We start from the raw sequence: 18,141 nt of genomic DNA on the forward strand, positions 1-18,141 counted from the left end.
AATGCTTCATTGCCTTTGCAACTGGTAGAATAACTTTGGCTTTGTTCATTGTAAAAACTAAATAGTTTTCTCATTTTCACAGCAGCTAGTCAATTGTGTTTCCCATTAAATCTCTGATTGCAAGCCTCATTCATGTGGTCGAAGGAATGAAGCTCTCTGTATACAAACCAATTGTGAAACTGAGCAGTAAATGTTAAGAATAAGAAAAGCATTTGTTCCTTCACCTGCCTCTTTTTTTTTTTTTTTTTTTTTTTTAAATGAAGAATGAAGGGTAAGCTGAGAATCTTTATCTAGGCTTCTTCATTTGAAGGCAAGGAAGGTCTACAACATGGGCTGCTATATTGGCATATTTAAAAAACAAAACAAAACAAAACAAACAAACAAACAAAAAAAAACCCACAACAACAAAAAAACCCTTCCTGGTTTTCTTCACCAGGGAGTTAAGAATTAGGGCCTGGTATTACAAGCATTTGGAGGGGTTTTTATACTATGTATGCAGTATTCGTAAAGTGAATAAAGAGCAAACATTTACCTTTCATATTTTTGTTTTGAGGTTTGAATTATGTTTTTTAGGATTGAAGTGACCCTACAGTGAATCCTTTGTTACTTCAGACTGGGAATGTTAGGACTCCCTGGAGAGCTGAAAAGCTGGTGCACTGGAAAGAAAGCTCAGTGCAAAAAGAAAAGTGGCATAAGGAGTTGGGATTAGCACTAGCTGTTTACCAGTCCATGGTCAGTTCCTGCGGGACCCTTTGAGGGTTTAGATACAGTCAGGCAGTATAATTCCTGTTATCTCACAAAATAAACATCTTAACTATGTTGGATTTCTTTTTTCAAGCAAAATTAATAGACATGGTGTTTCCACAAACGGCTTTGAGATGACTATATGAAAATAGCCAAAGTTGGGTTTGTATATATTTTTTTTTTTTTTTTATAATTTAGGATAAAGCTTTCCGCCCTGTTGTTCCTAATGGAATTAGGCAGAGCTAAGCCCACATAATACGTTACAAACTGTTAACTGACATTTATCTCAAATTCCACAGCTGAGTCATCACTGCATAGTCGCATCTGTAGTCAATTACTAATTGATACACACGGTGGAGAATGAAATTAAATTAAATTAAATGCTTGGGTTTTAACTGAATATTGTATTACAGCAGCACTCGTGAAAAACATCACACACAAAACCCCACTTTTTCTCTTATTTATTTCACAGTTCTACAAAAATGTCGTAAAATCTTGCTGGCCTCTTTTGTGTATGTTCTTAGCAAAGCTAGAAATAGCTGTTTTTCTATTACAGAGCAATAAACAGCAAGACTTGGATGGGCAGTGTTGGTTTCCCACTGCCCTGAGTGTGAAATCTTGAAGAAAAACACAAGGATACAGAAAACCCAGAGGTAGCACAAAATTATTTGAAGGAGTTCTGAGAGTTTTAACATACATAACTCCTGAGCTCTGAACTGACAGAAAACTTCTTTTTCTGTTGCTGTCCTGAAGTCATGGTTTAATTGGAGGCCTAATTTTTATTGGGTTGTGAAGCCATGGAGCCAGCTCGCCCTGAGGTATGATCATACTGAGTTTAGGAAATGTTCAGGTAGTTCCTAGAAAGTGCTGGGAGAAAGTTCTGATGAGCTCTGTGCAGAAGGCTGACTCACAAGAAGGGCTCAGGAAAAAGAGAGGTCAGCTGCAGCAGGAAACTAGAACACAAGGATACAACCAAATTTATTATGTAAAAATCCGCTTTACATGTACAGCTAATTTAGTTTTGCATGTGAAGAATGAACAGTTATCTAAAAAAGGGCTAGGAATATTTGCATGTGAGTGTTTTTCTCTTGGCTGGGGCAAAAGGTAAATGACCTGCCAGGAGCCACAAGCACAACTGGGATCCTTTCCTCTTTCTTTGCACCTAAAGTAATAGCTAGCGAGCTGCAGGCTTTTTTTCATGTGCAAAGGGATCAGTGATGTGTTACAATTGAAATTTGGGGTGCACTACTACAACCAGTGTGCCAGGACCAGCGATTACATGACCTGAGCACTAGCTTCTGAAGATCGATTCCTTCTTAAGATGTCTCACATGAGGCATCCAGAAATGCAGACACCCAAAGATCATTTGTGGTTTAGAATCTGCTCAGTGCTGAGGAAAGAAGGAATGTATTTCCCGTCTGGGGTTCAGCAAGGGGATATGAATCCCTGGCCACTGTGAACAGCAGTTTATTTAAAATGTGTGTGCAAACAAAAAGCAATAGCTTCCATGCTGTTATCAACCACTAATGTTTGCGTCCTCTCCAGGCTGACTCACTTGCTCCAGTTGTCAGCGGACTGTGCTTTACTGGTTCCAGTGGACAGTGATTACCAAACCTGTAGATCCCTTTCTTATTCTTGTGGGGAGTCAGAAAAAACAGATGACAAAGAGGAACCAGGTGAGGAGGCAACTCACCCCTCCTGACATGAGCAGACCCTGGGGGGATTGTGGGGAGGTGGGGGGGGAGGGATGGGGGGCTGTTTAAAAAAGAAAAATGAAGGAGGAGGGAAAATGAAAATTAGAGTGTCAGGCAGAGAGAGTTACCAGTGTGAGAGAGGAAATATGCAAAAATGCACATGTAAAAAGCTGGTGAAAGATTACTGATACAAAAATAAGGCACATGCTGGAGAAGGAGTTCCTGGCAACTTCTTATCTGGGTCTTCTAAGCTGTGCCTGTGGCTCTATGTGAGCACCATGCTGATGTAAATAACAGTTATCAAAAAAATACAGGAGCACTCAGACCTCTAATCTTCCAATAGAGTCATGTGGGAGCTTAAAACTAATTAAAGCTTCCATTTAAGCTTTAATTCTAGTCTATGTGTAGTATAATATCCTGGAGATACTCCCTTCAGAATCCAATGAGAATTTCTGACAATCAAGCAAGAAACTGCTCCATAAAATGTTTCACACACTGAAAACAAGGTAGGTTTTTACTGGATATCAGGGATCCCATCATTTAAGGAATCTGAGAATCAAATCCAATTTGTTTATTACAAATACATACCTATCTTATTGCACACTTTCAGGACAGTATCAAAACAAGCTATAATTTTGCTATTACTGTACCCATCACACAAAACTTAGAGTTACGAATCAGTTAAACTGTAACAAACAAATCTGAAGTAACTCCCTCGCTAAGAAGTACAATAAGCAAGTCAATGCAGAGCCATACCGAAAGCAGGAGACATTTGCTTCCTTTATGAGGAAAATTCAGTCCTCAGCACAAAGGAAGATGAAAGAGCCCCCAAGACAGATAAAAGTTGATACAGGTGAGGATCATTCTCATGCAGTTCTTCAAAGGACCTCTTATAACATAAACAAAGAGGGTTTTACTTGGAAAGTTATACTACCGAAGTCTGCACAGCAAAATTAACCCTTTATGGAGAAGATGAGAGAGTACAAGCTATTGTGGATACCTGTTAATCACTTCTCAATCCATTTTTGGGGTGCACATAGTAAATAGAAGAAAGTATAAACTGATATTGCACAGTGAATACTACAGCTGATTCATCCTTGTCTGCACACTCCAGGTGACAAATGGGACCACTATATCCTGGTATCTACATTCTGTTGGAGCTATTTAATAGCAATTCTGGTGTATGGTGAATGGTAAATTCTGATTTTCAAAAGTTACATACCAGATATCTTTAATAGGCCTAAAATACATTCTGAGAAACAGTATTTACAAATGAAAACAAAGGAAAAACAGTTTTGTATAATTTAATATAGTAGTTGTAATAAAATACATAGAGAGCAAAGGATATGTTCACCAGACTTGTTTTTAAATCTAGTTTAAATTCATTAACTGCAGCAGAACTAGTGATGATGGCCACAGATTATCTTTCTTTTCTATCTTTGAAAAGCAACAGCTTTTGGAAAGAGCTGGACTAGATGTGAAACCTCTGGCCCTGTTTATTCAGCATTATAGTGTGTTTCTGAATCCTTATGTCCCTGATGACAGAGGTGCTTTTCTATTTATGCTCTTTGTATTCAGTTTGTGCACACTGGAATTATATGCACTTTTTTTTTTTTTTTTAACTGCATAGGCTAATGTCTCTCTTGCCTTAGTGCATGAAAAAAGAACAATCTGACTAGAGAAATTAAATAAAGAAAAAAAACTTAGAGTCACACAAGCTACATAATAGAAGAACTTAATAAAAGGTCTCTACTTGTTTCTCTCATGCTATTTTCATGTTGCATTTTTCCACAGGCCTACGTAGAAAGACCTGCAGCTTTATAGGAAACGTTTGACCTCATTATTTCCATTTCTCTTTATCTTTGACTGTGCCTCTTACCTTGATACAAAACCGCCCACTTAGATACTTGACAGGAGTTTTCTCCCCTTCAGTCTTCTTTCTGGATAGGAAATATTAAACTAATTTTTATATATGTATGTGTGTCTATCTATAAATGTATGTGTATATGCATTATAAACATTATATATAAATTTCTGTATATAAATGGAGATCTCTGCTCTCATAAATGTCAGTGAGAGATCAAGTATATAGATGCAGTTGTCCATGTGAGTTACTATTGTTAATCACCTAGTACTTCAGAGTTCATAAGCTAGATTTAGTAAAGGTACCTATGCTTTAGTCACTTTCTTGACATAGGAAGTGGTGTAGTTACTAATAAAACCATGCAGATAGAGGTGAAAAAAGAGAGGATTTAAATGTAAACATAAAAGTTTCTTCGGAAAAAAAGAACAACTGTATGAAATGGATCAATTATACCATCTCATAAAAAGCATGCCACAGGAACAATAAACTACCCAAACTATAAATTTATATAAATCAGAAGCATAAATAAAAGATAGACAAAATTAAGAAACTGCCAGTTTTTATACATAAAGAATATCAGTAATTTAAGTCTTCATCTGTTATCAAATAGGGTGGAAAGTAGAGCTGAGTTAGAAAATGAGAAGTTCGAGATCATGGAACTAAATGCTGGAGAAAATTACAGGCATGGCTAGCAAAACCAAGGTTGTTGTACAAGGTCGATCAGTTATACAGAGTATCTGTTTATAATGGAGATGAGCAAGAAGTGGCACTTCTGAACAAGTCCATGAGATAAAAACCCTGGGAACAGAAGATCACAAAAGAGAATCACAAGTTTTCTGTCTCTGTAGGCATGCATAGCAAATAAGCAAGCTGCAGTCACTATGAATCTGCAGACTAAGCAGTAAGAGTTCACAGGTGGACATAGTTGGCAGGAGGAGGAAAACAAAATAAAAATAATTTATATCAGTGCAGGAAGTAATTATCATAACATACCAAATGACTGGAAATTATTGAGTTTTATCTAATTTAGGAACAGGTTTGAGAGACTATCCTGGCACCCAGCGGATTTGCGGGGGGGGATTCTTTTAACACACGTGAAAAGAAACTGGAGAAAATGTATGGCTACTCTTTGAAAAATGAGTCAAAAAAAAAAAATGTGCAAAAAGGACTAGTATGACTTATGGAGCAGCTGAACAGATGCATGGACAAAGAATTGGTTTTCATAGGGTGTAGGAAAAGGATTGAGCAGAAGATACAGGTGAATAGTTAAGTAACAATGTGCTTTACACAAACATCACATCAAAATATGAAAATATATAGTGTGAAATTTGAATTAATTGTGTTTCAGTTCAAAATGCCTACTATTAGGTAAATAACAGATCACTCTTTCTGTCTTTTGCAGACTTTTTTGCTTGGACTGCAGTTTATGATCATTTCAACAAGTACTCAGTACATCAGACCCACCACCAATATTTTCCCTGCACTTATTTTTATCAGGTAGGATAGCCCCTATGGAGCTTGTCAAGACGAATTTTATTGCATGTTTGATGTGCCCTCTGCTTTGACTGCTATTAAAACAATGCACAACATGTTTTTAAGGAACCTAAGAGGAAATAGGGTATTAGAATTGAAAATAGCACCTGAGGATCATTTCCATAATACCCACGGCAGGACAGGATGGCTGCCGATTCCTGGCTAAACAAATGCGGAAATGTTATCGGGATGTTTGCGGTACATCCATGTCAACAGCACTGAACATGCAAGGGGAATACATTCACCCTCAGTCTGCTCCTTGCTGCTCCCTACCTCAATTCCCTGATATTCCTCCCCATCACATGGCTAAATAGCAGGCACCCCATCATGTGAAAACATGTACACATGTGGGACAGGAGTAGACACGTGTCTGGGATCATGGGTCAGGAACGCAGGCAGACGCACCTGCAACACACGATGGCACATGATGGCAGTAAGGAAGGTGCGTGTAGTTTTGGAGTGCTTCAGCAGGAGGCTCTTGGCCTCCAACTAAACTCACTGTACTTTTTTGTGTATTCTGCTACAGGAGGCATACGGACCTATCTAAAGGTAGTTACTACATCAGAGCCATGACAGGGAAGAGAAAAGGGATTATCTGTGTCATTCAGTGTATAGCACTGTGACAAAACTGCCTCTGTCACTGAAAATGAAGTCTGTGGTTGGCTCTGGCCGCATTCTCTGATGCAGAGGCCTTGGGCTGACTGATACTGCTGGTGGTTGGTGTCGCTTTAACACCAGCTCCCAGTCAGCACAGAGCTCCCACCGAAGGTCTGGAGAGTGAACGAGCCCGGGGCAAACCTTTCTAAGGACTCAAGTGTGGGCTGGACCCACATGGATAAGAATAGATTGAGGTATTATGTACCAGTGTCTTGTTTATAGAACTATATAAAGACAGTGAACACGCAGATGGCATTAGTATGCCTCTTTGGAATATGTGTTAGTGGGGAATGAATGGGTGAGCCCATACATGAAGAGTTAACTACTACAGGGGAAGAGAAAGGCTGGGACAAGCAGAAATCCCTATAGAAAGTTTGATACGAAATACCTCAGTGGGCTTTAGAGGAAAACTTTATCATACAGTATTATGCAAATTCATGTATTTATGCAAGCTTATGCATCACCTACAGGAAAGAACAACCTTATTGTGTTTTCGACTTATCACGTGAAAGGTTATGTACGTCAGCTAAATTTACGTCCCTATCTGGGATCATTAATTTAAATGATTACTCGAAGGCCAATTTCTTAATTTGTATTTCTCCGGATCTGATCGAAGCCGATAGCAGGCACTCGGAAAGCGTGTCTTCTTCCCCAAGAGCCGAGGGAAACGGCGGGCAGCTGCCCCGGGCACACGCCTGGTGAGGAGACTGCCGGCCGGGCCCTCCCGGACCTTTCAGCCCCGTTCTGCTCTGCAGGCCGCCCGGGACCCGGCCACCCCACTCCGGAAGCAGAGAGCAGGAAGTGGACGGCAACGCGGCTGGTTACCGGGCCCCGCCGCGCGGAGCGGCTCAGGAGCCCCGTTACTGCCTGGGAGGAGCTGGTGCCGGTTAATAAGCCCTTGGGAAACCGAAGCGAACCGCTGTGAGACCACCCGCGGCCCCGACCACCCGCCTCTGCGGGGACCGCGCCGAGACAGCGGCGCAGCGGGACAGCCGGCGACGCCCCCGCTCGGCCAGGCCCGGCCCCCGGAGGCGCCGGGGCTGCGTCCCCGCGCAGGGGGCGCGGCGCTGAGCGCGCTGCACGCCGGGAGCTGTAGTCTCCGCGGGCTGAGCGTCCGCGCCGCAGCACTGGGCGTAAACCGGGGGACAGTGCACCTCGGCCAGTGGGGAGTGTAGCGTAGGATCGCCGAGTTTCTGCTAGCCCTCTCCCGCCATGCTGGCCGGTGAGAAGCGCCACCGCCCAGTGGACCCGCAAAGAAACCCTTGTACTTCGCGTTCTGGTGCCTCTCGTCTTCCCTCGGGGTGAGGGACTGGGGCTGTCTCCTTTACGCCTCCCCCTACACGCGGGCAGATAGTACGCCCCGCCGGAGGCCGGCGCCCCCCCAGCCGGCTCGGCAGGCTCCATGGCCGGTCCTGCTCAGTCCGGGCGCTGCGTGCACCCGCCCTCTTTGCTCTTAGAAGCGCCCTCTCCATTGGCTGCGGCCGAGCGCTCTTGCCAATCAGGAAGCGGCTATCATGGAGGAAGGGAATAAATACAAGATGGCTGCTCATATAAAACCAGGCATTGGGCTTCGCCCTGGCGATGGGGGAATAGAAGCTTTAACTCGTGCTCCGAGGGTTGTGCACTGCTCTCGTCCGCGCCGCTGCTGCCCCCCCGGGGGGAGCGAGGCTCTGACCGTTGCCGGCCCCAGCTGCGCTCAGCCGCTCCTCGCGGATCACCGGCGCGGCCGAGGCCAGGTGCGGCGCCCGAGAGGCCCGAGCTAGGCCCTGCGCCCTCGTCCCTGAGAGAGCGGCGCCGGCCCCCCCCACCCCGCCTGCTGTCCCGCCGCTCGCCTCCAGGGAGGCCCAGCTCCGAGCGGCCATGGCCGTCTCCAGGTCGGTAGGAGCCGGGAGGGGTGGGGGAAGGGGGCCGCAGCGGCGGCCCAGAGTCCCCGGCCCTCCGTGTGGCCTGGCGGGGGGGGGGGGGGGGGGGGGGGGGCAGTGGTACGGGAGCGAAGAGGGGTGCCCGGTTTCTACCCCCTCTCGCCTCGGGAGCCACCGAAGGCCTCTCCGGGACTTCCGCGCGCCGTGGCGGCATGGGTCGCCTCGGTGGGGTTTGGGGTGGCTGCGTGCTCCGGCGCCTGGGTTTGCTTCCTGGCCTGGGCTAACTCCTGTCCCTGGCGGGTAGGGAAGCCCCCTCCCTTCATCAGGCCGCAGGGGCTTTGCCTGGGGCGTCTCGGGCTTCGTCCTGAATTCAACGCCTTGGTTTTGTTGGCCAGTCCTTCCTCGAGCTAAACTGCTAGGGAACAGGGGATAATGATACCGAGTCTCAAAAGCTGGCAAGAAACCGTTTTGCCTTTCAGAGCCCTTGGTTTTTAAGGTAACCGAAATAAAGCAGGCTTCCATGGAGAAAAGTGATTAGCGTGTTCTGGCTCTGCCTCAAGATGTTGGGTAGTATCTGCTTACACACATGTGCTCTGGGGTGTGCCAGCGTTTAAAGTATTCACAGATACACAAGTATGTCTTAATAGAGCTGTTTTGTAAAAAACGCTGAGCACATATTCCTGCCATCTTTTTTTTGCATGTGTGTGTGAAATGGATATGTTAAGCTTCCTAACAGGATAGCTGAAAGGAAACCATAAATCCAAATTAACCTTGTGATAGATTAGCTTTAGGTCATGTGTTTGTAGTATCTCTGTGCTTCTGAAGTGCTGTATCAAAAGTAAATTCTGCTTCTGAAGCTGTGTATGTGTAAGTTTACAATTCTCTGTAGCAAAGTAAAGGTGTGTGCATTTATAATGGAAAACCATTACTAATCGAAATTTATAAGAGCAATACACCTCTTAAGATTTCTAGTAGCAGGTGGTTTAGTTTGAGCTTTGTAGTTTCTACAAATTATCCCTGAATCTTACTCTACTCTTATTTTTTATCAGCTTCTTATATATTAAGGAGGTTTTTTCCTCCCGAAGCTGTCCATAAGAATCTGGAGGTAGTAAGGATTGCTGTAACAACACTACTATGTACATTAAAATATTACTGTAAGCCATCATGTAAAATAGAGTAGTATTCTAATTACAGTAGGTCTGGGGCAGTCTGCTTAAATAACTCTGCTAATGTACATGTGATATGAGGGCTACTGGAATATCAGGATACAGCTTTTCAGCTGTATGCTGAGGTTGTGTCTACCGTAAAGATTAGTTTCAAATTCAGTTACTAATGTTTCTGTATTTCTGTAAAACCAAGTGGCTTCAGTGAAAAGCAGTAGAGCTGTATGCAAACACTTAATTAACACCTGTCTGGTCTGATAACTGACAGGAGAAAAAAATTCTGGTTTGGATAAGGATCATTCTAAGCTTCAACATGGAGCACTAAAAAAGTTAGTGTGTAATAATGTCACATGTGATACATCGCTTCAGAGTTCAGTTTGAAGATCAAAATGTTACACATGTTGAATATGAGGTATGGAACTTAATAAAGGTGCTATAATGCTTCCGAGTTGGAATAGAATTGTTTCAACTCTACATGTAAATTAGGTAAAAAATTACACCTTTTGGAGTGCTGTAACGTCTTGCCTATTCCCAGTGAACTCCAATGTTCCTATCACTGTAAGAAGCGATACTGTGTAAACTTGGCCTCATGCATGTTTTTTAAATAGATACAGCAAAACCTGTCCATATCCCTTTGAAGTTACACAGCAACTCTTGACAAATGAACCTTTTGTCTGCTGGACCGTAGGAATGCTGATAATGTCAGTGTTGCTCTTGCAAATCAAACAAAACTTGTGTTCGCCTTTTACTTCAGAACATTGAATTTCTAAGGTCTTTTCAGACGTTTTGCAAATAATTGTTTTGTACACTTACAAACCACATAACTATGTTTCTGGAAAGGGTGTAGTTGTTCCAGCTTCTGTACCAGCTCCACTTAATTGTAGAGATCTGCACTTTTTGTCTAGATGGTTACAGTTACATTTTATATTTTTGAAGGACCAATGTAATAGTTCATTGTTTACAAGTGTGGAGAGTGAGGGAGAAGTTGGTTCGAACTAGTCTTTCCCAAGGACCACAGTCTTCACTGAGTGCATACCAAAAATCGATATTAACAAAAAACTTCATTAGAGTTATTTCTGTATTGGAACTATATTTAAAAAAATAACCACTTTTGGAGACAAGTGGAGGGGTATTTTTATGTTCTCAAAACAGTAAACTGTCAAGTGGCTGTTTTCTCAGTAAAGTTTAGTTTCTGCTGTTTAGCCACTCGAAAACCTTTCTCAAAACCTTAGTCTGTTCAGGAAGATCTAAACAAATATAGGGAATGCTTTGAAATATCTCAATTATGTTCAGGATTTGCAGCTTGGCTATTGATAAGGTCATCTTAAAAACAATTGTCACTTATTTGTAATCGGTTGACAAGAGAGATTCTGATACTTTATTCTGCATTATGTGTATACATGCTTGTTTTAGATTCTGCTGTTACATGGACTGGAGACCTGCTTCTATATTACACTTCTGTGATGATACACTGGAAAACAGACCTAAAAGCAGGACAGTAGAGCTCTCATACCAAAAGATGTTGCAGAATAGTTGCTTTGTGTATGTTCATCTCTTTGGTAGTTTTATGCTGAAAAGACGAGTAACTAATGAACACCGTCCTCCAGAAGTGTGTATAGGTGGGTGGGAAGGTTGATATTCTCTCTGAATGCGCAAGCTCATTTGGCAGCTTTATCTTCTGTCTCTGATCTTAAAAAGTATATATGAAGTAGTATAATGTTTGCGTAGCTAATAAAAAAGTTCTTTATAGTGGAACTGAGAAGGAGAAAAGGAAGTGAAAAGTTTTGCTTCAGCTTCATTCCTACAGAGTATATGATCCAAGTGAATAAATACAATGGCTCACTAGTGATCTTTTGAGATACTTTAGATGAAAAAGTAATACTGCTAGTTTATGGAAAATGACAATGCTCATAGATTACTCAGGGTGATTGACTTTCACTAGATAATAAAGCATTGATAGTCCCTTTCAATATCTAATAGAACTTTTTTCCCAGTTTCTTTAATGTGTTCAAAGGCACCTCATGCATCCTTGTTCCAACACAAAGGCTGTTAATGGCTTTCTTTTATTTTTGAGGGCCTTCACAGTATGAAGGAGAACAAACATGCTTTTAAAATGTGATGAAATGCGTGAAGCTGGTAAGATGGATTAAGAATAAACAATCTGTTTTGAAAAGGTATATCTTTAAGTTCGCCCTGAAATACCTTAAAGACAACCTCTTCAGGGTATTTTCAAGACACTTCCTTAAGCAAGTATGGGAGAACATAACAGCTTGCTCTTCTTGCAAACCATTCTTGACTTGGTCCATATAGGTTTAATACTAGTTTCTAGAGTTTTCAGTGTTTTCATTTACTTGGATTTGTGTATAACTGGTAATATGTAGATTAGGAACCTAGTTTTTATTTTAAGATTGATAGTAATGTCAGAAGGCCATGATAGTAGAGCTCCTGGAAAGTAAGCGAGCCTCATATGTTGCTCTTGGCTTTTGAAGTGTAGGGCTATGACTGCCCAAGAACAAATGACTGCACTGGCTGACATCCTTACTTATGTAACTTTTCAAGTTTAATACTGCATCATTGGGAGGCTGCAGTTCTGACAAGACACCAAAATTATCCAAAATCTCTTTTATGGGCTCAGTGTACCTTTTAGAAATGTTTTTTTGGGGGGTTATCACAAACTTTTCTAAAGAAAGAATTCAGCTTCTAGCTTGTTTGGAAGCTGTTACTTCATGGCTGCTCTTGCATGAAAAGTAAGAGTTAAACTGAACAAGTATGTTTTCACTGCTACCAAAAGGCATGTGCCTTTACCATTGGAATAGGTAGATGCTCTGTAACCTGTGCAGTTACCAGTGACGGGGGGGGGGGGGGGGGGGGGGGGGAAGACAGTCTGACTGTTGTCTCGTTGATGGAGATTGACTCAAAGACCAGAACAGTGGACTGTTGTCCCTGTTGCTGCTTGTGGGAAGGAGTGTCAACACAGTCATGGGAGGGGGGGGAAGCAGAAGTAGCATGTGCACTACTGCCCAAATGAGATGGAGCTGTGAAATTTCTCAGACACCTAACAGACTGAAATAAAAAGCTGAAAGTCAGGATTGCGCTCTAAGAATTCTAACCTGCTGTAGCAGCTAGAACTTGAATTCTCACCAAGGCATTCCCTGTATGACTTGTTGATACCTTCCTCTATTAGTATGTCTTTACAGCTATTTTAATTACCTATTCTTACTCGCAGTTTTTGTAATGTAGTTTGCCATGCAGTTTTGGGCTGCATTGTTGAATGTAGATACATATATAATAGTTTACAAATAAAACTTGTACAGCCTAATGCTACAGATCAAATAATATATGAAATATATTATGAGTATGGAATTAATTGTACTAATTTTAGCATTTGGCTTCCATTTGCAGTATATAATAGTGACAAGTGTGGCCATGGAGCTCTTGTTTCATTCCAAGCGTACCTTCCAGTGGTCTGTAGGAAACAAGAAGGTTTCTCTGTTGTCCACAGCCCCACTGTCATAACTATTTACTCCACAGCCTCTCACCTATGAGAAGTAAAATCACAATCCATTCTGTTTTGTCATACGTTTTTTGTTCTGAGTTCTGTTCAGTGGTTTTTCTCTTGCTTGCTGATTGTATATTGGAAAGATGTGTATGTGATTATTTAACAGTTTATGTGTGCTTTAGTAGGGACTTGAGTTTTTTTGAGCTGTGAAGCTGACCAAGCTAGGATTTGACCAAATGATGAAAACACCACCCAAGGATCATCAGGTCAAGAAGAAAAGCTAAGGCATCTCCATTAGAACTTAGGTTGAATTTCACAGTAAGTGTCAACCCTTGTCAAGTCTGAATTTAAATTTAGTGATGTTTTCTAGGTTTCTGGGCTATTTCTGTACTAAGAAATAGTGCCTGGGGGGGAGCTCCTGGGTGTTGAAATATGATTTATAAACTCCTAAGAGTATTCCCTTGCCTTCTGATGGGTGCTAGCTAGCAGTTTTCTAGAGAGCTCTAGGCAGAGTTTGACATCGGAGTGCTCCAGGGACTGTGCCACTAAGGATTTTTGGTACAGTCACACAATTTTAATGGGTTGGAGGATATGCTGGGATAGTTATGAGCTGTTCTGTACCAGTTGGCATTTACTGTCAGAAACTGCTCCCTGGCCAGTTAAACATACTGCCACACACAGAGACCTAGGGTCCAAACAGATCACTTCATTGGCAGCAGTGATCAGTTCACTGTCCCTTTCAAGCCTCCACTTAATGACATCAACAAATTGGAAGTTTCCCATCTGAAGTCCTGTAGGGACCCAGTCCAGTCAGAATGCTTACACTGGGATGGTCAGGATCTTTATACAGTTCAACTGCATATGTCTTCTTTTGGAAACATTTTGGAGATACTGTTGCCAACCGCTGTATCTTGACCAGGTCATTAACTGCCCCACTACTAGCTTTCTAATGCCTCTGTAGCTGAAGGGCCATAAGGTTCACTTCAAGTATTATGGTAACTGTCCCTTCAAATGGAGATCAGCCCTTGTTTGGAGACATACCTTTAGGCAGCAAAGAACTGAAGGGTAGCATGTGGAACAGAACAAGTAATTTGTTGCACATTTGCATACTGTACCTTAGATGAATGCTGAACATGCAAAACTGATTGGAAAGTGGTGACTAGAACCTGGAATCACCATGCTACCTGGAGAGTGCCACTGAGTTACTCGTGGTGGCTCTTTCAAAAATACTTGGTCTCATGTTTGTAATTTTTTTAATTTGTGATCTCTGCTGCAAAAATGCACCGGAAGAGCAAAAGGTTTGATATGTTTAGTGACTGATGGTCACTAATAGTTCCTATGTTCTTTTATCCACAAAACCCCCTTTAGTTAACTGAACTTGGCCTGTATGTGTAATCAATCATTCTGCCCAACAGTGTTGACTGGAGAGATGATGTTCACCCTTACAACACCCAACCTTACTATTCTGATTAATATCAATGCAAGTGAAATTGTTTACTGTTAGAATTCTTCTTGCGCCCAATCTTTCTCTAAGAATTAATTAATTTATTTTTTATTTTAGGGTTGTTAGGTAAGATTGTTTGAGCAGTAGTAGTCTCGTGGTGGAAGAGTCTGGCCCAATTTAGGGTGGCTGTTCCAGTTGATATCCTGATCACACACCTACTGATTACTTGAGTGTCTCAGGTGATTCTATTCTGAAAGTAAGAATTCAAGCTTTAGTCTTTTCAAAACTAGTGTGCTTTAATTAAATGCTCTGGGTTTGGTGACTTGGAATATTTATGTGGGGACGATTCACTTGCCTAATCTAGGTCTCTGGTGGCAGTTTAGATGGTATAATGTGTCCTTGTCACTTCAGAATGACAAGGATCTCTTGCATCCTGTGTCGTGCTTGCTGACCCCATGTGGATAGCTTGTTCTGAAGTGTCTCAAATGCTAGTAGCATAGATGCCTGTTCTTAAACACCTGAATTGATGTCTTTGTGTCAGTGTAAAAGTTCATGTGGTATTTCTTAAAAATACTTAGTTTGAATGTAATGCTGTTCCTAAGAACTTCAAATTGCTGCTCCAAGTTCTGTCTTGCTGATACACTTTAGCAGTGATTAGAAAATCTCAAGTTACTCAAGTGAGAGGAAAAAGGCATCTACCTCTTTGAACAAGTTAGTGCTTTCTAATGAGCTCATATGGCATGAGTTCACATAGAGGTGGTGTGTAGTTGCTCTACCATGGATTAGATGTCGTTGATTCAGGCTTGGAAGGTGACTGTCAAAAGGATTATCTAAACCATTGCTTGTGAGTTAAAAGTGAAGGACTTTGTATTTTAAAGTTCTGATTACAGCAGTTAATGTGCAGGAAAAGTAGAGATATATTTCATTTTTAGCATTTTTCAGTGTTTAGGTTTTCCATAACAACCCATAAATCTTTGCTTTTCTTTTTAATTTTTTTCTCTTGTTTGTCTTTCATATGCTTAGAACAACTTTTCTGACAGCTTGTGTAGAACTCTTTCATAAAATAGTTAGAAACTTTAGCTGCATTGTAGAGTATTTCACTCTACCACTCTGATTTGGACTTCTGTGTTACATTTGTGAATGATGTGAGCCATGCTGTTTTCTGCTTATAGCACTGTCTAGCATGAGAGGCAGAGATCCACGTGCCATTAGGAAACTCATAGTTCTCTTTGGCATAATAGCTAGTTTAGAGACTGTTAGTTTGTTCTGAGAATGAAAACCTTGTCAGAGCTTAGGAAATTGCTTTCCAAACTGCAGCTCCTCAAAATTAATTTAGAGTTTTTAGTATTTTTTTTATTCTTAATGAAACTAAGAATGGAAACTTTAATTAAAAACAAAACAAACAAACAAGCACTGCTGATCAGTGTCAACTTTCTCAGTGCTACCCTTCCAACTAGAGCAGGAGAATTCAGGCTCTGCCATACTCTACTGCGGCAGCACCAAAGCTTAATTGAAGAATCTTAATATCTCCAAAATATTAACTGTTTGGGAATTGTACATCAGGGAAGTCTGGGGGAGGAAAAGGAAGAACGGTTTTCCTAACAAGGAGTACTGTTAGTCAGATATTGTTAGCTGTATTTGCTAATCCTGTTTCCATTTATTTTGCTGGGGTTGAATGCTAAAACCTTCCAAAAGGTTTAGACAAAAGAAAGTTTTGTTTTGTTTTGCATTTGTAGGTTAAGCATGTTACAATTTAAAATCACAAGTTACAAACAAAGCATACTTCGGGTTAAACCCCAACTAACAACTGTATTTTGTAGGGAATACGGCTTCAAAAAGTTATGGGTTTTAGGAGGGAAGATCTGGTGTTACAACTAAGATTGGAATTAAACTTGATGGTTTTTGAGGGTAGGCCATCATAGTGGTTTCCTCCTGTTTTGACACATGAAGAGTTCTAGCTGAGGAAGTGGTCTAAATTGCACATTCTGCTTGGAGATGAAAAAAAGATACTTTGATAGTTAAAGGAGTGGGTGGTGCTGTGAAACACTGAAGTTTCACGGAGAGATGAAGAATGAAAGGGTGAGTTTAAGAATGCGAGAACAAGCAAGTTGGAGCAAGCCATGGTTGCTCTGCAAGCTGGCATATTTATTGCTGAATAATACTGAGTGCTGCAAATCAGGTTGGGTTATTACTGTCAAATGTACTAAGGAAAAAATACTGATAAATAACAAAGTATCTGGTGTGTTCCTTCTGACTAGTACATTATCAGTGATCTAGAAGAGCTGGATCTGTAAATCTTTAGCTTTCCTCCTTGACTGTGATCACACAAACTGCTGGTTTAGATATGTTTGGGTTTTCATTTTTGTGTAACTTTTTAAACAATTTACTAGCTAGTAAATCATAGCAGTTGAGACTTCAGTTTTATCTACAGAAATTGAAATGGGTTCACCTATTTTAGTAGTAAGAACTATTTCAAAGCTGGCAAATATTAGAAGTGTGTCTAAAATACTTGATCTGAAATACTTACAGGTGGAAATTTTTGTAATCTAATGGATTTTTAATCTAGTACCTCTGGTTAGTTATGAGAGCATTTGGGTTTTCGAACTGTGCTTCTGTGACATTACTGCCTTGGCTCTGTAGCACTGATGTTTCTAATACATTGTGACACATTATAAGATATTCTCAGGAATAAGTGCAGTTTAAGCGAGTCAAAATACAGAATCCACTGATGATGGGAAGAGGGGGTGTTTTTTTTTTAAGTGATTGGAACTAATGTTAAAGGCAATTTTTGTGAAATGTAATTAGGAGCAGGAGACTAACAGGCAAAACATTTGTCCTTTCCTGTATTTGCTCAAACCTAGTGTATGTGTTTACGAGGAAGGGGAGTTGTGCAGGATACCTGTATCCTTATTTCGTTAGGCTGATCTAGGTGAGCTTCACTGATGTGTAAATTCCAGTTTCATATTGTTGCAATATTTGGAGGAGTATTTTTATGATTAAGGCTAGAACAGGCAATTCAGATTGTATGATGTGGACAGATTCTATTTGCATTCAGTAATAACCTCATACCACCCAGTAACTAATGGATAAACTAGGCACCCTGTAAGTAGTTCTAACTGTCCCGTTTATAGTGGAGGGAATAATGAACGTTTGTTACTTTCGTCATTGATTATCTAAGTAGTCTCTATTTTTATGTGCTTTTTTTAATATGATGACTTTCTCATTCAGTAACTCTTAGCTTTCTTGTTTACTATTCTGAAAATAGATGATCGGGGTCTCTTTCACTAAATACAGATCTGCTGGTTAAATTCTTCTATTTTGTGCAAAAGTGAGAGGGATCAAACTATTTCAAAGCTGAATATACAACAACAGGTTTGGACTTATATATTCCAGGTAGTTAGGAGGGAAATATGTGAAAAGTAAAAATTTGTGCTATCCTGGAAAAGCAGAGTTGGATATTATAGATCACAGGCTATGTCTTCAAAAGAAGTGATAATTCACAATATGAGCAGTTGAGCCCTTTGCTTTCTCTGTCAGAATTTGAAGATCATTTACAACTTAACAGTATTTCTTTTTCAAGATTGAGAGTGTTCTATCACAGAACAGAAAAGGCAACAATTTAAATTTTTCTCTTGTAACTGCAGATTTTTTTAAACTAATGTTTCTACAATTTCTCTAATT

General features: G+C 40.9%; 1 protein-coding gene across 3 annotated transcripts in view; it reads left to right on the top strand.

The window, feature by feature from the left end:
• Window positions 1-2,399: 2,399 nt before the first annotated feature.
• BTAF1 (B-TFIID TATA-box binding protein associated factor 1) overlaps window positions 2,400-18,141 on the top strand; it is a 53,088-nt gene continuing 37,346 nt past the window's right edge. Inside the window, exons 1-2 of one of the 3 annotated variants that reach the window (XM_086467446.1) lie at window positions 2,400-2,420; window positions 5,705-5,799. In XM_086467446.1, coding sequence (XP_086323572.1) covers window positions 2,403-2,420; window positions 5,705-5,799 — 113 coding nt within the window. In that variant the 5' untranslated portion in view covers window positions 2,400-2,402. Of the gene's footprint in view, window positions 2,421-2,817; window positions 2,945-5,704; window positions 5,800-8,347; window positions 8,367-18,141 lie in introns of those variants that run through there. The other 2 variants (XM_086467447.1, XM_086467448.1) reach the window with 2 other exon arrangements.

This window comes from Leptosomus discolor, chromosome 6, assembly GCF_034619465.1.
Source record: "Leptosomus discolor isolate bLepDis1 chromosome 6, bLepDis1.hap2, whole genome shotgun sequence".
NCBI lineage: Eukaryota > Metazoa > Chordata > Aves > Leptosomiformes > Leptosomidae > Leptosomus > Leptosomus discolor.